At 41.8% G+C, this 24,438-nt stretch overlaps 1 protein-coding gene and 3 non-coding genes across 5 annotated transcripts; all 4 read left to right on the top strand.

The window, feature by feature from the left end:
- Positions 1–13: 13 nt before the first annotated feature.
- On the top strand, positions 14–23,936 carry WDR43 (WD repeat domain 43). 2 transcript variants are annotated; one of them, XM_039569453.1, is made up of 18 exons: positions 14–246; positions 4,748–4,882; positions 6,631–6,752; positions 10,729–10,849; positions 12,019–12,158; positions 12,649–12,751; positions 13,787–13,851; positions 14,220–14,391; positions 14,884–14,970; positions 16,713–16,844; positions 17,301–17,438; positions 18,265–18,351; positions 19,586–19,617; positions 20,421–20,484; positions 21,376–21,489; positions 21,932–22,001; positions 22,623–22,678; positions 22,771–23,936. In XM_039569453.1, exons 1-18 carry the CDS (start codon positions 52–54, stop codon positions 22,888–22,890), a joined length of 1,953 nt encoding a protein of 650 aa, XP_039425387.1. In that variant the 5' UTR covers positions 14–51; the 3' UTR covers positions 22,891–23,936. The 2 variants fall into 2 exon arrangements, with proteins under 2 accessions (XP_039425387.1, XP_039425388.1); XM_039569454.1 differs by lacking the exons at positions 21,376–21,489; positions 21,932–22,001; positions 22,623–22,678; positions 22,771–23,936 and adding an exon at positions 21,014–21,367.
- On the top strand, positions 7,147–7,224 carry LOC120411822. Its single transcript, XR_005604373.1, has one exon. It is a non-coding gene; the product is annotated as a small nucleolar RNA SNORD53/SNORD92 (small nucleolar RNA).
- LOC120411823 lies at positions 12,262–12,345 on the top strand. Its single transcript, XR_005604374.1, has one exon. It is a non-coding gene; the product is annotated as a small nucleolar RNA SNORD53/SNORD92 (small nucleolar RNA).
- On the top strand, positions 15,725–15,803 carry LOC120411821. Its single transcript, XR_005604372.1, has one exon. It is a non-coding gene; the product is annotated as a small nucleolar RNA SNORD53/SNORD92 (small nucleolar RNA).
- Positions 23,937–24,438: the final 502 nt, after the last annotated feature.

Raw genomic sequence — 24,438 nt, 5'->3', positions numbered from 1 at the left:
GTGCATGCGCCGCGCGGTGCGGGCCGGGCAGAGCCGCGGGGAGCGCGCGCCATGGCGGCCCCTCCGTGCGCCTTCTCGCCCCGCGGGTGCCGCCTGTTCGCCGCGTCCGGGCCCGACGGGCGGCTGCGCGTGTGGGACACGGCCGGCAGCCGCCTGCAGCACGAGTACGTGCCCTCCGCTCACCTCAGCGCCGCCTGCACATGCCTGGCCTGGGCCCCGGCGGGGGCGCGGCAGCCCCCCAGTAAGGTGCGTGAGGGGAGGGAGCGGGGAGCTGGGGGGGGGGGGGGGGGGGCGATACAGGCGAGGGGTGGGGATGGGGATGGGAATGGCGGCGAGCCGGGCAGCTGTAACGCGTGGCCGCGGCCCGCTCGGCTTCACCCCGCCCTCCTGGCGCCATGTGGCCGGGCGGGCCGGGGAGCGGGGGCGCGGCGAGCGGGGTTAGGGTCCTGTGGGCTCCGCGGGGTTCGGGCGCCGTCCCGTCCCGTCTTTCCGTGATCCTGGGGTTTGGGGAATGTCCACGTGTGTCTCGCCCCGGGAGGGGGGGACGCGGAGGGAGCCGCTCCCCCTCCCAGGATTGCGCTGCGCAAGGTAAATTTCACGTGTTGGTGGGGGAAGCGGCTCTGGAGGTTTTGTTTTGTGTTTTTTTGGAGCAATAATTCGGCCGAAGCACTGACTGTGTAAAACTATTTGTCTCTCATATTATCTGCGTGGAAGAAGCCTTCCTTGAAGGAGCGAGGTATGTTACTTGATGGTACGTCTTGCCTTAATTGAAAAGGTGATGTTGCAGAGCAGGTCGGCTGCTGTGTGCCCACTTAGTTCACTTTACGGTAAAGGCAGCGTCTCTCCACACTTCCTTACCCTTGGAAGTACATCCATGCAAGCTGTTACGCTCTCTGTGATTCATCTTCTTGAGTCCAGGAATCCTGCAAGAAGGTATTCAGTAGTTTTAGTCACAGCATGCCATCAGGAGTTCTTGGATGTTCTCCACCTTGATCGAGTTTTAGTTGACTTCACCTCACATCAACACCGAACCTGAAAATATCTGGAGCAGATACTGGGGTACCTTTTTATCCTCTTTATGTTGAAGTAATGCCATTTTCTTCAATTGGAACATACCATTTCATGAGGAAAAAAGAATGCAAAATCTGGATAAAGTATGTGAAATCCACCCCCTTTGCCATAAGAAGTAGGGGGTGCTTTTTGAGGTGCGTTGCAGTATTTCAGCAGTTCAGTGTATTTGAAATGCTGTTAAGGCTGTTTCAAAATGCTTAAAACACAGATTATCAACCCAAAGGAGGGCGATGTTGTCTTGTTTTGCACAGTTGAGCAGCTTAGTCCCTGAACTTTAACAACTCCCAAGACATTGGAAGAATGAGGTGAAAAAGTCAGTTTTAGATGGGCCTAAACCTGTTCCTTTGTCATGTAACTTTGAAGTAGAAAGGATCCGTGCATTAGTTGCAAAGCTGTGTGGGTTCTTTGCTCTTAAATTCACTGAAACTGGCATGTGAAAATGGGGTTAATCTGTCTTGTGGGGAATAAAACTAAAGTTGACACACTGTGGTGCTGTAAGTCAAGCACTGGAGGTTTCTGAGAGGCTTTTAATACTTTTTTTAAGATAACCTTTTCTGGAGACACACTCCTAAGCCCCTCAGGTCTTTGAATTTAACCTGGTTTAAGGTTATATGAAAATGGACTTAACCAGACAGTACTTAGCTACCTCTCAGTGCTTTCTAGTTATTCCAGTAGTTTGAATCCTGTCCCCTGCTTGCAAGCTGGTACATTTTAAAGTGGAGCTGGGAAACATACTGTTTCTTGGAATAATTGTGCCATAAACCCTTTATAAGTCATTGGTTTTTTCCTCAGACTGAGTTGTAAAACTAAAACTGTGATAGTTCTGCCAAAAACATTTTATTAAATGTGTTTTTTCTGATGTTATTTAGCCTCTTTTTTTTTTTCTTCTTTTTTTTTTTTTTGTTCCTGGAGAGTTGACATCTGTCTAGGCAGTTCCAGTATCTGGTATTCAGGGGTAGAACTCTGCCAGTAGATAGCTATAAATGGTGTTTGGCCAAATTACACTTAAACTCAGTGTGTTTTGGACTGCTGCCATGTTAATGGAGGCCATGTGTTATAGGGAATATTAGAAATCACATTTTGAACTGCAGGCTCTGGAATTGCTGATGCAGGGGTGGCTTTACTGGGATGCTCCCTGCCCACGTGCTTCCTGTGTGCAGTGTTCATCACCTCCTGTTTCATGTGGTGTCTTGTGCAAGACTGGACCTCCAACATTCAAAACACCTTCTTCCACTTTCTTCCTAACAAGCTGCAACTGCCCTGTCACTGTCAACTGTCAAGACCTTTAGATTTCTCCCCATTTTAGTGTTTGAAATGCTTTATTTCACATGTGACCAGCAGATTTCTGTTTAGAAAGTCTCAGTGGCTTACCTAGCCAAGGGAGAAGATTATGGAAAAATGTGTGCACCGTTCCTTTTCACGTAACTTCTTTTAACCATTTCTACTAATTAAAACACTGTCCTTTTTCAGGTAAAGTTGAAGGATTTCTAAATAAGCTTGAGTTCCAATAAATCTGAAAAAGAAATCAAATTACAAGGAAGCTGATACTTATTCTGTCCTGTCCATGACAACAGGGTGCTCTTCTGTTTAAGACCCTGATCCACAAGTGCATCCCGCCTGGATGTTAAGTGCAGTTGTGAGTCTCTCTGTGTACTAATCTAATGCAGGGTAGAGAAGTTCAATTGATTTTTTAAAGTTCTTAGAGTGTTTTTTCAAATAATCTCAAACATTAACAGGTGTCTGAATTTTCCACTGGCGTTTCTTCATGCAGAACTTTCTGACAAAGTGCTCCACTCATATTGCTGATAAGGGGTGGTCGGTACAGAAATGCATGTGGAAAAAAAAACCTGGAGAAACCTTCACTGCCCCTTGCTTTCTCTTGACCCTGGACATAATTGTGCACTTACGGGAATTCTGTTGTGCCTTTGAGTTGTTCCAAGGAAATTTGCTATAGCAAACTGAAATGAAGGGTGAAAAAAATGTAGTTGAAAGATTTATTCAGGGAAAGAGAATAAAGTCTGTTACTAAGTTTGGTTTTGTTTTGCAGTGGGGGTGTGTGGGGTAATTAGTAAACCTACATAAAGAGATTGAAAAGTACCAGAAAACACATGAATTGTACTTGTATCTTCCCTCTGTGGCCTTTGTCTTCGCAAAGAGAGCAGTTTCAATTAGTTGCCATTGCTGCGAAGAATGTACTGGTTTAGTGTTTCATCGTATATGGTCTTAAAACCTGCTTGATTTACTTGGTTGCGCTTTGTGACTCTGATGGTTTCTCATCATCTCTTTTTTAATATTTTATAAATACTTTTCTTTCCCAGGAAAGATAAAGCCTAAAAAAATACTTGCAAAAACTCTTAGTGTAATCACTTTTTCCAGGAGTGCTTTTGATGTAAAAGTTATCTTTATGGCAATTTGGTATTTCTTGGCCTAAACCAAAACACTTTTATTTGCAGAAGGTGTTATCTCTGTTAAATATAGAAGGAACAGAAAATCCTGCTTCAAAGAACCAAAGTATTTATCCTTCACTATCAAACTTTTATATCTTAGTTGTGGTGAAAACTACCACAACTGATTATCATTATATTTCTGGACCTGAGTAGAAATTATTTGTGTTCACTGCGTCGTTTCTGGTGTAAAACAGATTAGCTACACCACATGGAACTTGAACAGAGCTGGTTGCTCACATTTTATCAGTCTCCTTGGGCTTCTTCAGGCTGCTTGTCAGTGCAAGTAGATTTATTGTGTAGAGGAAGCATTAGGATGTGTGTAATTTTTAAATTGTAGAGAATGCTTTGCTGGGATGTAACAAATGTAAGGAGACTTACCAAGGTCCAATTTAAAAACTGGTCAGTAGTATTAGTGATTTTTTTTTTTTATTTCTTTTCATGTCTTTGGACAGTTTTTTTATTTTCTTTTTTTATTTGTGTGTGTGCAATTAGTGATTAACCCAGTGAGAATAAATGTAATGGCTTCTTCTGCCCTCTTTATTTTAGTTTCACATGTTTAAGAACCAGTTTAATTCCTTTTCCCCTTCCCAGTGATCTGCATTCTCAAGTTCTTGGTTAAGGGAGACAAAGTGAAATCCCTTCTCGAAGTGGCTGATAGCACTTGCAGAGCAAGAGAGTGAAGAATTTTGAATTTCCTGATCATATGAGGACCTCTGGTGCAGACAACAGGACTTGGGCAAGCACTTTCCTTTGAGTCCAAGTCACTTTCCTCTAGCACTTTCTTTTTAAGAAGCATTATGAATGCTTCAGATTTGCAAGATTCTTCTGATTACGTTTTGAGAAAAAATAAACTAATCATGGTCAAGCGTTTCCATTTTGTGGATGAAATATTCTGAATGTGTTAATCTTTACTTCTGCCTCTGGGACAGGAACTTTGTTAAAAACTTGAATGTGTTTTTTCCCACATGCATATGGTTGGGAAGGTAGCAAAATGGTCTCCACCAGGTGTTTCCAAGTGACTCATAGCAGGTTTGTTACCTTGTACATGGAGGTACAAGATGAGTTTCTAGGATTCTGTACACTTCAGTGCTTGTTTTGTGTCTTAGCAGAGTTTGTGCTGGCTGTCTGGGTCTCAGACTTCTCTTAAGGTTTTTCTTCCACCTGCTTTAACACTGAGATTAGCCAGTCAGACTGATTTATTTCATGGTTTCTCTCTTTTGATTTTCCAGGATGGCCCCCAGAGGAAAAAACGGAAGTCTGAAGTTGGAGAAGTGGACAAGCAGTTAGATATCCTGGCTATTGGTACAGCAGTTGGTAGCATTTTGTTGTACAGCACAGTAAAAGGAGAATTACAGAGCAAGCTAGTAAGTAATGCTCTCTTCTTCACATGCTACCAAACACTGACGGTTTCAGTCAGTTTAGGCTGAAAACAGTAATGATTAAATGCCTCACTGGCATTTAACTGGAGGGTTAAATCCTCAGGGGGACTGTCATACCTTCAGTTCCTGCACAGCATTGTGGGAGAGAACGGCAGAACTCATCAACGCTTGGGAAGCTGTCACACTGTTGGACTCTTCTGTAAATTTACCTCCCTTGTGGAAGCTCTTGAGCTCTCTCAGCATGTGATCTTTTTTGAATGGTACACAGTGGCTTTCATTTTGCCTTTCGGAGCTCCCAAGTACCTCCAGTTTAGTTGTGGGTTACATAACAAGAAACACGAATCCACATGAATGGCTGTGCAACACTTTTGAGCCTTGTTTGGCTGTGTGTATAAAAATAGCAGACAGGACGGGTTTTGTTTGTATTTTTTTACTCTGAAGTGCTAGAAAAATCATAGAAACATAGAATATCCTCAGTTGGAAGGGATCATCAAAGCCCAACTCCTCTCTGGTGGCATCCCACCCTGAAACTGAAGGGAACATGCAGGTGTGTAGATGCTTGTGGTTAAGAGTGAATGATGAAAGTCACAGGCCCTACATAATCTACAAAGTTGTATCAGTAAATTATACACTTGGTGTGGAAATTGGTGTCTTCTACTATAAATGCACAGCGGTGGGTTTTGAATAAGGGATAAAAGAGAAGGGAGAGAGAAGAAAAGGTATAAAGGGAGAAAATCACCAGTCCTGGCTCCAGCATCAAACCAGCTGATGGAGTGTCCAGTGTCCTGGGGTGTCACTCAGGCTTTGTGGGGGTACCTTTTTGTAGGCAAGTTCTGCCCACCCCGGAGCAAAGTTTCTCACTTTCTATGTGAATTAGTTACCATGTGCAGTTTGTTTTAGACCTTTCTGGAAATGGGCTGGAGGGCTTTGGGGGTCTTTGGTGGTCTTGATCCCCCTGCTGCTGGGGGTGCCTTTTGTCAACAGTCCAGTTGAGTCAGTCTTGAGTCAGTCCTGCACTTGTGCTGTGCTATGTTGTCCTGATGACCAGGAGCCAGAACAAGGATGGACCAGGAAAGTGCTGTCCTACCTTTGCATGGCCCCCTCCTCCAGCCACATCCTGTTCTTTCCCACAGTGTGTTCTTACCAACAGTCCTTGGTTGGTTCCATGGCTATCTGGCTGTCAGTGTTTGACACACACATTAGATTGTCTTCCAGCCTTCTACATGGCCCTGCACAGGACAGCCCCAGGAATCACACCATGTGCCTGAGGGCATGGTCCAAATGCTTCTTGAACTCTGGCAGGCTGGGGGCTGCGACCACTTCCTTGGGGAGCCTGTGCCCTATGGGTGAAGAACTTTTTCCTAATATCCACCCTGACTCCCCCTCTCCCAACACAACTTCTTGCCATCCCCTTTGGTTCTGTCACTGTCCAGCAGAGAGAAGAGATCGGTGCCTGCCCCTCTGCTTCCCCATGTGAGGAAGCTGTAGACAACGTCTCCTCTTGTTTAGGCTGTGTAAGCCAAGCCAAAATACTTAACTCTATGTATCAAAATATGAAATATCTTTAATTTACATAACTGTATATTTATGTTCTTTCATACCACACACACTCTTCAAGATGCCAATGATTGGAATTTAGTTCTCGAAAGAGCACCTTGTTGACATTCTTGGTGTGGGGAAGACTCAGTTGTCAAGACACCTCCAGTGAGTTGACCCTCTGTTACCTTTTGTAGGATGGTGGTCACGACAGTAGAGTAAACTGTGTGAGATGGCATCAAGACAACTGCTGCTTGTATAGCTGTTCAGACGACAAACACATCGTGGAATGGAACACACAGACCTGCAAAGTAAAGTGGTGAGTAGTGCTGCTTTTTGATTGAATTTTTTCACACTTGCTTTTGTGTGTTTTCTCCCTTGCAGGTCTTGGAAATGCTGCTCTCTGCTTTCCAAGCTTCATGCCCACAAAGTGGCCGCTGGCTATTATTTTTCTGAGATTGGAAGTGGTTTTATTAAGGGATGAAAGCATAATTGTCATAGTTGGGTATCTTCCTCTGTGTATTGGAAAGGCTAGATGAAACTTCTTAGATGGGTTTGGATCCCTCCATGCTAACTTTTAGTGAGACTGAAAGACTAAAAGTCCCACTAAATGCTGAAAAATCTGAATTCTAGAAAAAAAATCCTTGAGCAGATACTGGAAGACCTCATTCCAGTAAAGCCTGCTACATGCACCCAGCTTTGCTCAAAGGGCCTCGCTGTGATGATAACCCATTTGGTTTCGCTTGCTGCTGATGTGCAGTGGGGACACTTCCACTTGGCTGTCTGAGCAGGCTGCTACTGTTAAAAGTACTGTTGAGCAAAATTGAGCTTCGTGCAGAGTCAGAAAATGTCTGGTGTAGGCATTTATTTTCTTTTGTAATAAAGTCAAATTGTTTTTAAACATCAAAGAAGAAACCAAGATTTCTATTAACAATCCTGGTTATATTTCTTCAATAAAAGCCTACTGTGTGATGGCCCACTGATCCTTCTCTTGATACTGTTTCTTTTCTTGTGACATTTCCCAGTGTTGGGTTATTACTGCAGCGCTCTTGGTTTTATTAAGGTAGGCATGGGCACCGCAAGCAGCCCATAATCAGTAGCCACTCTGGTATCCCTAGGAGAGAGATGCATTCTTAGGTTGTATTATGTTGAGACCCTATGTAGAGTAGCAGAAGGCTGTAAAATCTCCCTCTAGCCCTATTAGAATTGACCACCCCCAGTTCCCTCACCCCCTCCCTCTTCCATTATGTGCTCTAGTGCCTAAGGTGCCTTCATGGCCCTCCACTGGATTTATTCCATGTTTTCAGTGACTTTGTTGTGGTGTCCCACTGAATGTAGTGCTCGGGTGCAGGTTCAAGGGTTGCACAGAGCAGAGTAGTCACATTCTTTGACCTGCTGATAGCACTCTGGCTAGTGCAGTTCATACACAGCTGACCTCATTGCCACAAGGACTCCCTGCTTGCTCGTGCTCAGCTTTACTGTGAGGACTGCAGGTCTCTTTTCTGCAAAGCTACTTTCTAGCTATTCGTCCCCCACCTGTACTGGAATTTTTCCATCTCATCTGCAGGACTTCACATTTTCCTCTTAAGCTTTGAGATTCTGACAGCCTGTTTCTTCTCAGGCCTGCTGAGATGCCCCTGAGTAGCAGCCCTGTCCTCCAGGATATCAGCTGCTCTCCCTAATTTGGGATTGAGTGCGAACTTGTGTGCATTGTGTCCTGTTTTGAGATCATTAATGAAGACCTGGGCAGTTATGGAGGATATTAAGCAGTATTGGGATGTCCTTAGGGAGTAACACCAGTACCTGGCCACCAGCTGGACTTCATACCAGTGATCACAACTGTTGGAGCTCAGTGATGCAGCCAGATCTTACTCTCCTTAGAGACCATCCATTCAGGCTATATATCTCCAATTTGGCTGCAAGGATACTGTGTGAGAGACCTTGTCAAAAGCATTGCTGAAGTCAACTTAGACATGTCTCTCCTCATCAGCCAAGGCAGTTGTCTCATTAAGAAGGCAACCAGGTTAGACATGGTTTGCCATTTGTAATTCTATGCTGGTTGTGTCCAGACACTTTTTTGATGTTTTAGTGCCTGGAATTAGTTTCCAGGTGGATTTATTGTATAACCTTCCCTGTTGTTTCCTGGATTCTCCTTCTGTGCATATGTAAGTTCTGTCCCTTTCCCTGTTTCAAAGGAAAGTTCCATGCATTCATGGTACACTTTTCTATGGAGAAACCCCTCTTCTTTTTGCCTTCCTGGCATGTCTTTGCTGAAGTGCCTTCCTGAAGGTCCTTGTTTTTCAAGGCATCCATCCCACTGCTGTTCTGTGAGCCCAGTGAGAGCAAAGCTCTGAAGCTGCCCATGGACATCTCATTCACCGTGTTTGTATCCCATAGCATGTGTGTTCATGTACAAGTACTGGAGATGGGTCCCAGCCGTGCTGCTTTCTCAGGAAAAGTGAGAGTTTCTGCTGTCATACTTCTTGGGTGTTTCCCTCTGCCCCTGTCCCATACCAGGGACCATGGAGTCAGGGGGATGTGGTTGTGAATGTAGTCTGAGACATTGTGTTCTTTCATTTTAAAGATGGCAACAGAAAATAATTCCCAGAGTGTATAGATTGAAAGTACATGAGCAGTGTAACACCATGGTTTTTACCTGAAAATTTTCTGTGGTAATGTTACAAGTCATCCCTAAGGTAACTCAAGTTGGAAAGAGTAGAAGAAATCAGTTCTCTTAAAATTTTACCTACCAGAAGGAACAAATTACCCACAATAATTGCTCACACCTAATGTACATGTGAGAGTGCCTTCATTCCTTAACACCTGTCAGGACCTGGAAATTAATATTTGTGTAACCCACAGAGGAAATCTGGATGGTTTCTCCTGGGGTGGAGAAGTGGTATTAAATTCTTTTTTAATTTGCTTTTGCAGGCTTCTAGACATGTTTCTATAGAGGTATGGACTGGTAGAAAGGCAGTTGAAACCATGTAGCTTTAGGTTTGACTTTCTTAACTACTGTAGGAGTACTCCACAGGGCCACTTCAGGAGGTGTGTGCAGCACACATGAAACCTCTGGCAGGGGGACAAGCTGTTGGGGAAGAGAGTCTCTGAAGAGGCAAGACAAAGTGTTGTAGAGAGGTAGACTGAAACATTCTGGATGACTTCTTGTCTCTCTCTAGCTTTTTCACATCTTAAATACTCTTGACTATTTAGAGGCATTCTGGACATGTCCTTTCTGAAATCCTGTTTAAAACTCTTTCCTGTAAAAATTACATAAAGAGTATCCAAGGTGAAAACCAAGGGATTTTTGCTGTGCTTTATATTCTGCAGTTTAGTTTAGACTTGTCTCTTTAGTACATTTAAAAATACCTTCTTGGTTTACATTATTAAATTATTAGTCATGACCTTATTTTTGGAAGAGAATACAAAATCTTGTCATACTCTCTGTGAGGTGCAATGTTATTTTTCAGGTTTGTGGGCTGTAAAATTTTCAGCTTCTATCAAAAGTGATACAGTAAATGATCTCTGTTTTAGAAAACAGGAGAGGTGTTGCTTGGGCATGTGGAAGTTGTTTGGAAATATTTCCAGAAGGCGGTTTACAGTCAAAATGTGGTGTGTTGCAGGCTACCTCCTAAGTGTAAAGGGTTTGTGTTAATGCTTTCCTTGCAATTTTGTCCCGTGAGAAACACATAGTATCAATATTCCTTCAAAGTACATTCAGGCTTTTCATGACAGCATCTTTATTTTTTTCCCTTTTTTTTTTTTTTTTTTTTTTTTTTTTTTTTTTTTTTTTTTTTTTTTGTATTTTTAAGTAGTGCTTTGAGCCATAGACCATTGAGGTGAAGTTTATTATTGTCAGTGACATTCAGAGACTTGGGAGGAGGGCCAGTAACTGAATGGGCTTTGAAACTCTGAATTTTAGTGTTGAGAAGGCCTTTCTGAACGGCTTGCTGAATAGAGAAGTCTTGAAAATGGTATGGCTCTTCTTGCCCTATTTTCAGAAGTAGAAAACTTTGAAAAGAATTAAGAACAGAATAAGCAAATGTCAAAAAAGAAGTCAACAGTTCAGTATTGAATGGCTTTATATTTTTGAGTTGTGGTTTTGTTGTAAACTAATTTGAAGGCAAAGTGCAGAAGCAGAATAGCTTTGACTTCTTCTTTGACTACATGTATTACTGGTTTTTAAATTTTGCCTTAAATTTTCCATCATGGTGGTTTTGATATTATCCTAATGAATACTGTTTTTTCTATTTCTCTTTCTCCTTTTGTATAAAAACTCTCCATCCCAATTCTAGTAAGTGGAAAGGCGACACTAGCAGTGTCACCTGTCTATGCATCAGTCCAGATGGAAAAATGCTGCTGTCAGCCGGTAGAACTATAAAACTGTGGGACTTGGAGACCAAAGAAGTCTACAGAGTAAGTACTTCTGTACCTTTGTTAAACTAGATGCAAAAATATGCCCTTCTTTATTGGTGGCACTACCGATCTAGTGTTTCCTGATCACACATCTGGAAATTTCACTCTGTGTGAGGATACAATTGGCAGTTTCGGGATTGCTGGACATTTTTGCTGTGATGGTACCCTAAACTGCAGTTTCAACTTGCTGAGAATTGAATGAGGACATTAAATTTTTGTTTCTGAGCATGCTGCCAGCATCCTTTCTCAAGGCTGTAGGAGAAAGATGGATGCTGTGCTTTTTAACTGGGTGCCTGTCTGGTACCCTTCTGTCAGGAGAATTCAGTTCACCACCGTATCAGTTACTGCTGGCATGGGTTTTAATATGAGTCCCTCCACAAAGCCTTCGAGTTTCCTTGCTAAACTTCATGTAACTGATGGCATTATCAGTTTTGCTGTTGAAACAGTTGGAAGGCATAGGAGCAACTCCTTATTGTTCTCTGAGCAGGGCTCAGACATTGAGCAAATGGCCATGCTTTAGCTGATCCGTGAATGCTGCCGTGTTCTCTTGCCTGCTAGCAGACAGGACAGGGATAGTCTCTGATCTCCTGGTACTTGCTGTCAGGTGAGTGTGTACACATGTGCTGTTACTGTGGGCTTGCTGGCACATGGCAGCCACCATGTATGTCTGCATTCTATAATGACCAAAACCACTACTTGGAAAAGTAGATTGAGGAACCAATTTTTGGGGGGCCCTTGGGGGTGGTGTTTTGCCCAAATTTAGTGTGTCAGCATACGTGTGTCCATTGTTAAAGCTGAGAATGAAACTGTGAATCTAGTTCTGTTGGAAAGGTTGAAGTGTAAAATTGGGAGGGCAGAGGGGAGTGCTTTGTGACAGTAACAGCAGTACAGGTGGATGTGATTTCTTTTGCATGGATTTAGTCCCAGTGAATTTGCCTTTGATTCCCCATTTAACTTTTAAAATGCTGATAAATATCTGTCAGGTCAGAGAAAGCTTCCTTGACAAACAGAAATGCAAGGAAACTGATCACTAGTTAAAAACTACTGAGCTGTCCTTGTTGACTGAGTAACACTCGAATCTTTCCTAATGTTCTTTATTAACTAATGTTTTGATTTTTGCCATATGACTGCTTACGACAATGATGGAAAGATCGTGTTTTTTCTCTTAGCATTTCACAGGCCATGCTACATCAGTGTCATCATTAATGTTTACCACAGTGAAACCTATGAATGAAAGTAAACCGTTTGATGGAATTACAGGACTGTATTTCTTGTCTGGAGCTATACATGACCGATTGTTGAGTGTGTGGTATGTAAGCTTTTCATAATTTGTGACTGTGATCAGTATTGAGCATAGACTCACCAAGTGATTGTGACGAAAGAAGGCAAAGCAGAAGGGGCATTCTGGAAAAATGCAGTGATGATCTCTTTAATGGTGGTTTCGACTCACTGATTGTTGAGTGAAGACGATATTTTCCTTGGCTGTGTCTGAGCATGCTTCCAGTTGCCATTTGTATCATTAGTATGTGCCAGAACATACTGTGTAATAAACTTCCTTGTTCTTTGCACTTATTTTAGGGTTTATGCAGAGTTTTCTTGCTCAGTTTCACTTGGGAGTTAGTTTGCTTTTGCAAGTTAGAACATTTTCTAAGCTGAACAGTGAAATGTCAGCGTGGTGCTTTTGGATATGGTAGATACCACCACATTTATGGGAGATTTATAGTCTTTGTAATGCTTGTCTGGTGCAGAGGGTGCTGGTTTTGCTGTGGTAAATAATGTGTACTTTTTGTGTCTTCCAGGCAGATCAGGTCAGATAGGAAAGAAAAGAATGCTGTGATGTCTTTCACAGTAACAGATGAACCAACTTTTGTTGACCTGACTGTATCAGAAGTCAAAGAAGAGGTAGGAGCCATAGTTTGTAACCAAATATGTTCAACAATTTTTACTTACCAGTTTCCTTTTAAGGGTGTAAAGAAAGAAGCTTGATTTGTATTTGGGTTCTGTTATGCAGAGATGAGATCTAAATGCAAATTCATGGGTGTAAGGATATTTATTACAGGTGCATTTATAAAGATGGTAGTTTGAAATACTCCTTTTGAAATCTACTGGGTGCAAATTCAGTGGGTTTTTTCAGACATTCATGATGGTGGAAATGTCAGTTGTTTCCTATTTAGAACAAGTTAGTAATCAAAATGATTGTTAGAACTTGGCAGCAAAAAAAAACCACAAAAGAACTTATTTCTAAAAATCTGGTTCTATGTGGTCCTGGTTTTTTTCTGATTTCAAGTGTTTTTGGCAGTGTAAATGCATTTGGAATTAACGAGCCTTGAATGAGTTAAAGTAGCAGTGTGCATTTGCCAAGTCTCTCAGTTTTAACAAGCACAAGTCTTTTGAAGTAGTTGTCTTGTGAAAAATGTGTGAATGTGAAACATGTTCACAAACTGTTTCTGTAATTATTTAAAACGTTTTTTTCCTGCTGCCTTTAAATTCCATTTCTCAAAGCAGTATTTCATGCTATATTTTTCTAATGTTTCCAGTTCCCTCTTCCTGCATGTATTGGAGAGTATTCTCTAATGTACCGCTGTCATTCAGTTTCTCAGAGGAGTCAGCTCAGTTTCTTTCCTCTAAGCGTATTCACAGTGTCAGTGCCTTTGCAGACCTGTGCCTCTAGACATGTCTGCTACTGTGCAAACTGTTTGACTCAGGACATATTACTAGTGATAAAGTACAATTGTGAATTACCTTTTTAATCTTCTAACACTTGTAGTGAACGTTCCTGAGTTGTTATGTCTTTGGTCTTCCTTACAGATTGAGCGTAACGTTATTAAATACTGAAAAAAGTCAAATTGTAGCCATACAACTGTCTCTTGATGTCCTGAACTTCCAGGAGAGTTTTTCTTTGATCTAATGAAACTCTCTTACTGTGCCTTCTTTCAGCCTGTGAAGTTAGCAGTTGTGTGCAGAGATGGGCAGTTGCATTTATTTGAACATATCTTGAATGGGTAAGTTAGGATTCATCCTGAGGGTGTCTTTGGGAAAGGTCTGGGGTTACTTTAAGGCAAAGTTCAGTTTTGTTATACTGCTGCCTTTGAGCTCTTTTATATGCTCGTGATCCAGGTACCAGCTGCTGCTTTGTCTTGGGTTACTGGACACATTTTTGGAGAACTCACTTGTTGGGGATTGTGTTGCACTTTGATATTATGTGTGGCTTTAACCCAGATTTTTTGTGTCTCTGCCTCTTCTTAGCCATCTGTAAAAGGTGTACAATGGCTGAGGACCTGCTAATGAAAGATGCTTAGATGTTCAAGATATTGAAGTGTTCAAGCTAAACATCTTGGAACTTTTTAATTTCTTTTTTTTTTTCCCCCAGTTACTGCAAAAAACCCTTAACATCAAACTGTACTATCCAGATAGCAACACCTGGGAATGATGGGGACTCCACACCGAAACCAGTCCCTATTCTAGCAGCTGCGTTTTGCACAGACAAACAGTCTCTGCTGCTGGTGTATGGAAACACCTTACAGCCCATCATAGAGAAAGTGGTATGTAGAACTTACCAGAGAGGGTTTGGATTCTGTCATATGGACTGCATACTGCTTTCAGTTGGAGAAATTTTTGGTTTTATTATTTTTGTTTTTACTGCTTTGGAATTGTATAACAATACAAAACATATTCCTTGCCCTTGTTTTGGGAGCTGTGACTGTTGCCCTAGAGCTGTTTGGAAAGGTGATTTGTATTATTCCATTTTTTCAGCTGGAGTACAGGTTTACATAATTGCTGACTGTTTCTTGCCATTTCAGCTGTTCCTGAGTTGGGCCACTGAAACTGGTTTTAATACAGTTCTAGTTTACCTGTGTAAACTTCCCTTGGAGAGTACAGAGATCTAGTAACAAAAGGCTGATATGCAAAGGAGCTATGAAAAGAAAGTTCATTCTAATTTATACCAGTGGAATTTGTTCTCATCTTTCAGTAGCATAATGAATCACAGGTGTGAGCGTCAAATATATTAACTGGTTTTGTTCCTGTCCTCCTAGTCTTTGAACACCAGTGAATCCCACATATGTTTGGTACGGGATATCCAGAAAGTGCTGTCACTTAAAACAGATGCTGCTCTAACAAAGGTGAGCTTTGCATGAAATGTGATTTTTTTGCTTCTCTTATTTTACTTAGAAATGAAGTAGGTAGAATTCACTGCTCTCTTAAAATGAGGTTGGATTTCTGGATGGACCTGTTCAGAGCTGCAGAGGTAGCTATAGATGTCCATAGCACTCAGGCAGGGTAGAGAGATCTGTGTGTGTCGTGGTGTGTGCGAGAGCACATGGTGGCCCTCCTGTAGCTCAGCAGGTCTGCTTGAGAGACAGAACTGATTGGCTTTTCTGCCTAAGATCAGTCCTTCCCTTAGAGTCTGTTGGTTTGTACAGCCTCTTTGACCCTGATAGTTTGGGGTGAAGGTGGGATGACTTTGTTTTAGAGTCTAAATCAAATGTGGTGGAACCTTAAGGGGCAGGTCCTTTTTGCTCTTTCTTAATGTGGCCTTCATGAGTTCCTACTCACGGGGACCTGGGAATGTGAGCTTGGCACTTTACATGGCAGCAGTGGCCACTGAGGCCACTTGCCACTGTGTTCTCTCATGCAGGATCCCCTGGGTGTTTAGAGGCTGTAAAGTTCTTAATCATTGTGCATATTCAAGGTCTTGAAGGTTTGAAATGCTTGGAGTGTCAGGGAAGTGAGAGACAGCGCTGTCATTCTGACCCTTTAGTTACCTTCTGGATGTGGTGCTCCATCAGCCAGGCAGGGTTTTGTGCTGCTTCCTCAGTCCTGGAGCTGTTGGGTAGCAGAGCTGAACTGCAGGGACAGGTGTAGGGCCTCCCTGGCATGCAGTGATGATACCCATCTTGGTTTCGCTTTTTGCTGAATTCCGGTGAGGACGCATTTCTCTTGGCTGTCTGAGCATGCCGTGTGGGGAGAAGGTCAGTGACGAGTGTGGTGAGCAAAGGGGATAGTATTGTATCACCACTGGTGTTCTATGATAAAATTCTTCATGCAGAAAATCAACTGTTGGGAAATTGGAAGTTGTTTTGCTCACTGTAGTAGATTTTACTTTTATCACTTCAGAGGTACTTCAAAAAAAAAAGGCCTGGATAGAAGTGCTATGGTTAAAGAAGTGTTCTGGAAGTAGCAGGTAGCATTTTTGATATTCTGGAAGTGGCATAGTGCCTTACATCCTCTGTGAGTCCGAAGAGCATTTGGTTGTTAAATAGAAAATTCCATCTCCTTTGTGTTCATTGAAGATGATACCTTAGCTTTTTGGTATAAACTAAGGTGTCTCTCTTTGTCACAGTGGTCACAGCCTAATTCAGACAGCTGAGTTCTGTGTCTGAGCAGTCCCTAGAAGAAAAGAGTTGGGATTGAAGTGAATAGTGACTACCTTTTGCTGTTACATTGTGCTGCTTTTTGTGGTCAGTTACTGCCTTCCAGTGGATGTTGAATTAATCTGCATGTGTTTTATGGGGCTGACTGTTAGCACAGGTGGTATCTATTGCTAGCAAACATCCAAAAACTTGTTGCTGGATACAAACAGTTCTATGAATGTTACAGCAAAAGCTTGTAAGAAAAATGATTCACAGGTGATTCCAAAGATTCCATTGCTCTAGTTAATGATGAAAATTTGCTGTCTGTTTCATGAGGTTATTCATTCTCTTAAATACATTGGATTTGCCTAATATTTATGCCAAGAAAATGGGTTGTGTCAGGCTGGTTTTACCACATGTGTGAGAGTCTTCGAATAAAATCTGTATTTTAAATTGGAAGAAAGCTGAAGGTATTAGCCATTCATGGAAATGTGGTTATCTCTGTGTACTAGGTAAAGACACCTGTTGTGAACTCGGACACCAAAGTTCTAGTGCCTGGCATTCCAGGACATAGTACAGCTGTCAAAACTCCAGCCTCGGGGAAGGAGAAAAAGAAAAACAAGAGGAAACCAGGAGAGACAGAGGTAAAGGGCTTCCTCTTTCAAACTCAGCAAGAATGGAGAAACTATAATCATAAATCATCACTATACCTTCTTCAGGTGACCTTGAATTTGCTTTGTTTACTGTGGAAGAAAGGTTAATGATACCATCTTTTTGTATGAAAGAGACTTCTCCCTGCTCAAAACATTTCCTTTATTCAAGCCCTCTGTGCCTTGCCTGTGGTTTTGCCAGGTTGTTGCAGAACTTTGTCACACGCTTGTGGCTGCCTATGCCAAGATATATTAGTGCTTTTCATCCAAAACTTCCTCTGCTTTTCTTTTCTCATGCTATTTTCTGTCAGTGCATTTAAAAGAATATACAAAATTTGTGTTCTTTTCCAGCAGAATTAGAGGGAATGCTCTAAGTTAGGTACTTTGCTTTCAGCTGATACGTGTGAGAAACTGCAGTGACACAGCTCTGCCCTTATTTCCCCTCTGCAGGAGAGCATCGAGGAGCGCCTTGGGGCATTGGATATTGATGTGAGCAAAGTAAAAACTCCAGGTGGCCTTCCCCAGACAGACAGCTTTGCTGTGCTGCTGGTTCAGGGCTTGGAAAGCAATGATGCAGAAATCTTAAATGTAAGTCTTGCAGGCTCAGTGTGTGCTGTTGAATCTGTTCACTGGGACTGGTGGGGAGCCTTCCTGAAAGCTGGGGAGGCTGAACAGTTCAGAATCTGTTGTTTCTCCCAGCTGCTTTTTGCTGATTTGCTGCTCAAGGAAGTGCTATTATGAGTTAGTGGTGGTGTTACTTTTCTGTTACCTGCCTTACTTTGAGTCGGTCCCTGAACTTTGAGGCACTTTGTTTATGATGAATTTGTTATGTCACAGTTCAGATGTTTTACAGGTGATGCTACCAATGCAGCCATGTTCCCTTTAGCTCAGGCTGGAGCATCATCTATGCTTAGTCTCCTGAGGGTACATTTTTCAAGCAAGATACTGTTTGAAAAATGAATTGATGACAAGTTTCACTTGAAAAGCTTACCTTTGCATTTGGACTAGGGGGATGTAATAGTACTACTGGGGCAGGGAACTGTTTAAGAATTTGATGCTGAATAGAAATTTCTTGTCACAGATGCTGGTGAAAGGCATTTATTTATGGAAGTCAAACAGAAAATATCAAGGGAGATTTTCATGTGCCTGTAGTGCATCACTTCTAACAGGGGGCAGATGGGCTAGAGGCAATGCTAGATTGTTTAAGATGAGTTTGAGTGTCTTAATTTTGTTAATTGTAGCTGACTTAGAAAATGAAACTCCTTTTCATAGCAAATCTTTCGCTCATTATTCTTAGCATACAAAGGTAGTGGAGTAGAAAGAGATTTACAGCCAGGAATTTTTGATTTTGCTGATTGCTCATACACATGTTAAAGCTGAATTATTCTCTGATCATATGTTTTCATTTTAACAGAAAGTGCTTAACACAAGAAAAGAAAATATAGTAAAGAACACAGTAGCCAGAATGCCTATACATGCTGTCATTCCACTGCTACATGAGGTAGGAGAGCCTGCACTTCTTCTGCTGTCATACAAGCCACATGTGGTTTGCCTTCTAGCTACTAAAAATCCAGGCTATGTCTCTTTATTTTTGAAGTTGGTTTGGTACTGTAAGAGGACTGAACTATTTCTTAATTTATCTCTGATACACTTTTTATCTTTTCTGGCTGAAGCTTAACCAAAGGACCAAGTGTCACTGTCAAAGCTAGGAAGAGCATTAAATTATGTATTACTATCTTAAATGATTATGTGGGAAAAAGAGGGAAGAGATTAAGAAAAAGCTTGTTTAGTCGATGGCAAACAATCACCATTACATCTTCTTCTCAACTACTAACATGGACAATAATTTGAAACATCAGAAAGTCAGTTTGCAGTACCTAAACCTTGAACATCACTTAGTAATTTTAAAAGGGATCTGGCTTCTGAACTGCTTATTCAGTGGTATTAAATAAACTCTTTATTTGGACAGAAGTGTTTTAATGATTAGTCTTGACCGGACATTACTTTTTAAAGCCGAACATTGGTTAGTAGCTCTTGTTATGTGAATGACATTCTATAATGTAAATTAATGGTTCAATTTCTTTGGTATTTTAACGTGCTGACCACAAGTAAGATTTAGTTTTTATTTATGGTACTGATCTTAACTGAGTTATGCAGATGGCCTGGTGCTGAATGGCTGGTCTTGCAGCACCTCCTTAGGCTTATGTTAATGAGATGCTGTGTTTCTTCCCTGGGACCTTTGTTGGGGAATCTTAAGTTCAAGTGTTTAACTCTGTAATCTCAGTGGATGGTCAGACCTTTGTGTAACTGCCTTCTCCCAGGCTTGAGATTTGTTGTGTGAAATGGCCTTTGTCTGGTACTACCTTCACTTGTTTCCCCAACTTGTCCACCCTGTAACAACTGCTCTGCTAAGCAGATAAACAGACATGAAATAGAAGAGGTTTCCTCCTACTTACTCCTGCCAGGTTTAAGCTTCAGTGGATATTTTGCATGTTAAGAGTTCCAGCTTTCTTGTAATACTGAAACCCAGCTTCTGCAAGTTACCAGCCTGTGTAGAGGGTGGTAGAGCCAGCAGTGTAATTTTCTGGAGCCTGACAGAGGTTAATCCTAGCAAATGTCAAATGCCTGGAGAACTTTCTGCCCCAGTATTGGGGCTGTCAAATGGATCTAATGTTGGGGTTTTGAACTCATTAGGTTTGTTACTTATTGCTGACTGGGGTTTTTTGTCCTTTTAGCTTACAAAGAGATTGCAGGGCAACCCATACAGGTAAGAGACAACTCAGCTACAGTTTAATTCACCTAAAACTTTTCACGTGTGTGTTATGGTCCCTCCTACCATGTATGTGATAGATTTCCATAGTAACTGCAATTAAACTGCAGCATCTGGAGGTCAAAACTCACCTCATTGTGGGTGAAAAGAGGAACTTAAAACACTTAAAGCAGTTCTTTCTCAGGGTGGCTGAAGTTAAAAAGGGAAAAGGATACCTGAAATGAGCACGTAACGCTGAGAATGTAACTGAAGGCCCCAAACGTTTACATTACTGATCAATAAGTAAAATAACTCTCAGGTGTAGACCTTGTTTACTTACCGAATGTATTTAGACATCTCTTAGTGTGGTGTTTAATAACAAAACCAGCTTGCCCCCCTCCATCTTGTTATGCTGCCATAAGGACAGCTTTGTTGAGATGGGCTGTGCTGAGTTGTGGGGGTTGGGTTGGTTTGGGTTTATTTTTTCTAAATATAAATTCCCGCATTGTAGGTGGAGAAGAAAGTAGCATGCTTTGATCTTTTAGTCATTGAGACCATCCATTAAAGATTTCAGAAGTACAGACCCCTGAGTTTGTCTAGTTTAGTCCCTCACTGAAATGTCTGTTCTTTTCCTAACAAATAACTCATATACCTCATGGGGATAGCCAAACTTCACATTTCCATCTGCATTTATCTTGTTCTCTAATTAAAGAGGAACACTTTATACAGAAGTATCTGGATATATTTATTTAGCATCTAGAATGTGAAATGGGTGTCTCTCAGCCAGTATCTCTTGGATATAACTTATTTCTCTTTTCCAGTGCCTCAGTAATGGTTCGATGGCTGAAGTCTGTTTTTACCCTACATGCATCCTACCTTTCCACAGTAAGTATTTTTCATTCATGCCAATGCACTTAAGTAAAACTAGATTTAAATGCTTAAATAAATATAAATTGTTTCTTCAGGAATCTGCTCTCTGCATATGGCAGTGCCCAAATCAATGTAGAGAGAGTGAGCTATGCTTACACCACTTTTGCTGAACCTACTGCACATTGCTGATAAATTGTTTGTCTCAGTCATTCCTGACATAATTATAGCCATCCCAAAGTCAAACCAAGATAAGTTATGTCACACCTGTGAGAGGGAAGAAAATTACTGCCAAAGAGCAATGTAGCCTGTGTCACTAGATCTTAAAGAGCTAAGTTGTGTTTGTTCTGGTAATGCTCATATTGAAACTGTTTGGGGCATGGCCAGATTTATGGGGTGAGGGTGTGCCAAAGTTGGCAGGGTAGGAAGTAATGCTGTAGCTTCTGGATTGAAGTTCAGCCTTGCCTTACAAGTGATGGATACAGCACTTGCTGGGTTAAGAAAAAGACATTTGGGCACTGTCAGTCCTTTCTGCCATTTGTTGTAGGATTGCTGAGCAGCAGAACTTGCACGTGTTGCTGAGGCTGCATTCGGACACCGGTGTATGTTCAGTTCCCACTTACGCAGCTTTCTGAACAGTGCTTCGCCCCTGCGTGTGGCAGTGACTGTGGAAAGGAAAAGGAGTCTAAGAATTGCCATGCTTTAAAAGTAGATGATACTTCTAAACATGGCTAAGCATTAATTGATCAGGCTGCAGGTTGTTCCTGTGAACCCTCAGCTCTCCCTTCTATCTAGAATCATGTAAGCAAGTGTTGGTTGCCCCAAACATAAAAAAGTAGCTTAAAAACCCAAAAACTTTCGGAATGTATTTAACAGCTTCATTTTTTTTCATCCCTCTCTTCTCCCAAGTTGCCAGACCTTATTCCTCAGCTGGGAATGTTATACCAGTTGATGGAGAGCAGAGTAAAAACTTTGCAAAAGCTTTCCCGTCTGCATGGAAGACTCTTCATTCTTGTCACCCAGGTGAGCTTCAACTACATAACATGGGATGTGCAGGGGTATTGTTTGCAGATTTCAGTTCCTGTTGTGATTGCATCTGATGGGATCTGTCCTGGGGACCTTAATGCAGCTGCTGTTCAGCGACGCTGATAATGCTCAGAGCAGTCCCTTAATTAACTGTCCTGTCAGTCCCTGCCCACTGGGAGTGTTTTGTCCTGCCAAATGTTTCTGCTCACCCACAGAGTTTTAAAGAGGAATAAATAGCAGGCACTGGGCCACTTTGGAGCAGATGCCTTTCCGATTTTACTGTCATTTTTACTTTTTTTGGCTGTTAAACCAGCACTGTAAGTGAATTAATGTGTGCTACCCATAATGTAGATTTCATTTACATTGTTAAAGAGTTTTGTTGCCTTTTAAGGTTGAAATAGATGATTTAATCTAAGGCTAATCTGCGAATTCCATTCAGGTTGCAGCATCACAAACAGTTCAGGATGTACCAGAGGTTAATCAGACTGCAAAGCTGGTCTATGAGGATGGTAAGTGTTGTGTGCTAAGTGGAGCTCAGCTCCTGAATTCACATGACAACCTACACTTGATGGCTGTTCATCATGCTCCTGTGCTTATCTACAGTCTGCAAGTACGGGGGGTTTTGGGAGAGATCCGTGGCAGGAAAATCAGTGGCTAATGATGTGGACATCTTGTAGTTAGTTACTCCTTCCTTCTCTTCCTTTTAACTCCTTTAATTCCCTCCCAGCATTGCATCACAAATGAAGAAATCAGTGAATTGGAAGTTCAGTGTGCTGCCTTAACCTACCTGGCAACCTAAACTTTCTAGTGTTACCTGCCCTTGTGCTAAGGTAGATTCAGTGAAGACACTGCTATGTTTGAGTCAGTAGGACATCAGTGTAGGGGATGTCCATGTGTGGCAGTGCACACTTCCAGTTCAGCTTTTTTCCTACTGCATCTTCACCCTGTGTATGGGTAGCGGAAGTGACCTGGTCTTAACTGATGTTGGTTACCTCATCTCCAGGTAGAATTAGTTTTGGTATGGAAATAGCACAGTTTGAAGACTTGGCAGCATGTGGGACTGGACTCTGTTTGCACAATGACATCTTAAAGCCTGTTTCCCAGACTGAGAGGTTGTTTTCTCTTTCCAGACTCCTCAGAGGAGGAAGGCTCAGATGATGAGATGATTGCAGATAAAGACTCTGACGTAAGTGGAATCAGACCAGATCTCCTATTGTAGCAGAAATGGTGTGACTGACAAAGGTTCAAACATTTCTGGTTTTTTTTTTTTTTCCTTAGGAAAACTGGGATGAAGATGAAGAAAAAGAGGAGCAATCTGATGAACAAGACATGACTGTTGAAAAGGAAATCAATGGTGATTCTGATTTGGAACCAGAAAATGAAAGTGAAGAAGAATAACAGCATGAAAGAATAATTTTAGAAGTTTGAACAAGTGGGCCACCAAGCTCTTTGATTCTGGATCCTGTTGCTGAAAGATGCTGTATTTGCATATCAGGAGTGCAGAGCATTGCACAGCCTGTGTGCAGAGGCACCTGTGGGGCACTGCATTTCTGAATCCAGAATGTTTAACCGTGCCAGCCTTCTCTCGCCCTCCTTCCCTACGCTTACTTAGAGAAACATTTCCTCCACCTCCTGGTCAGATTATGCCTGTCATGTGGACATGCATTTGTATCTCAAGTGAAATAAATCTGCCACCGCTGTTTGTGTGGGAAACTTGGTTCAGCTTTACATTGAATTTGTTTCAGATATTCAAGGATCAAAGACAACTGGTCTATACCTTCTTTCCATGCTTCAGTTAGCAATAGCAAGTGGGCATCCTGCCGATTTTTTTTTTTTAAAAAAAAGGAAACAGAAAAAAGAAAAAAAAAGATATTTTTGTAATATTTAAATTCTGTCCTGAAATTCTTTTCTTCCCCCCTTTCATTGGCTTAGCCATACTTTGGCAATATGTAAATGCCAACTCGACTTCAAAATGGATTTTTCTTTTTTTTTTTAACAAATTTGAACTCAAGACTTTTGTATGTACAAATCAATGACTTTTCTTGTGCTTTAAAAGGACATTAGAACTATCACTGGCTCCTAATTTTGTTTTAATGGAGGCTGTATATAAGTTTAATGCTAACCCAGAGGACAGACCATGTTGAGTTGGGTGGGAAGAGGAGAGTGACACAGGGAAAGGAGAAGGTGAAGGCTTGTGAATACATAGCACAGAGCTATACCTTTCTTACGGATTTTTAATCTTTCAGTGGCAGAACAAGGACAGCTATTTGCTCAGCTAATGGAAGCTGAAGTGGTGCAAACACATTTTTAAGAGCAAAACAAGGTAAAGTTTTGAGCCATTCACCACTATAATGTACAATAATATATTTGTCTATAAATGGAGCTGTTGCAACTAAATACCACCCTCTTTGTAAAGTGAATAAATATACATCTCTTTTACCAAATACCTGTCCTGTGGTGTTTGTTGAGAGAGACCTTAGGTAGCTTCAGGTGGTGGTTAAAGATGAAATGCTGCTTGTAGAAGGCAGATTTCTGTTGGAGGAGGAAGGCAGCCTAAAAGGTTATGATCTGCAAAGCATCTGTTGTTCCAGACTTCTTGTCTCCCTCCCTTTTAGTTGTATCCGTTGATTTGTCCACAGCTTGGCTTGCACTGGGGTTGCAGCACTGTGTGGAAGTGCAGGGCATTGTGTCACAGACAAAACTGGAAGAGATGTTCTTGGGTTTGGAGAGCTGGAGGTAGGAGGGCAGCAGGTGGAGGCTTTCAGTCTTCAGAGGGTTTTAACTGACAGTAAATCAAAGTTAATACTGTATAAAGCTGGGCTTTATTTGTTTTCAGTTCTGAGATGCTGTGAAAATTCGTGCCAACACTTGTACATTGTCTGTACTCAAGCCACCAAACGAGGCTGAACTGATGTGTCAGTTTCTAACCAATCCTGCTGTCACTGT

This window comes from Corvus cornix, chromosome 3 (genome assembly GCF_000738735.6).
Source record: "Corvus cornix cornix isolate S_Up_H32 chromosome 3, ASM73873v5, whole genome shotgun sequence".
Classification (NCBI taxonomy): Eukaryota; Metazoa; Chordata; class Aves; order Passeriformes; family Corvidae; genus Corvus; species Corvus cornix.
This window is presented reverse-complemented; position numbering and strand designations above follow the sequence as displayed.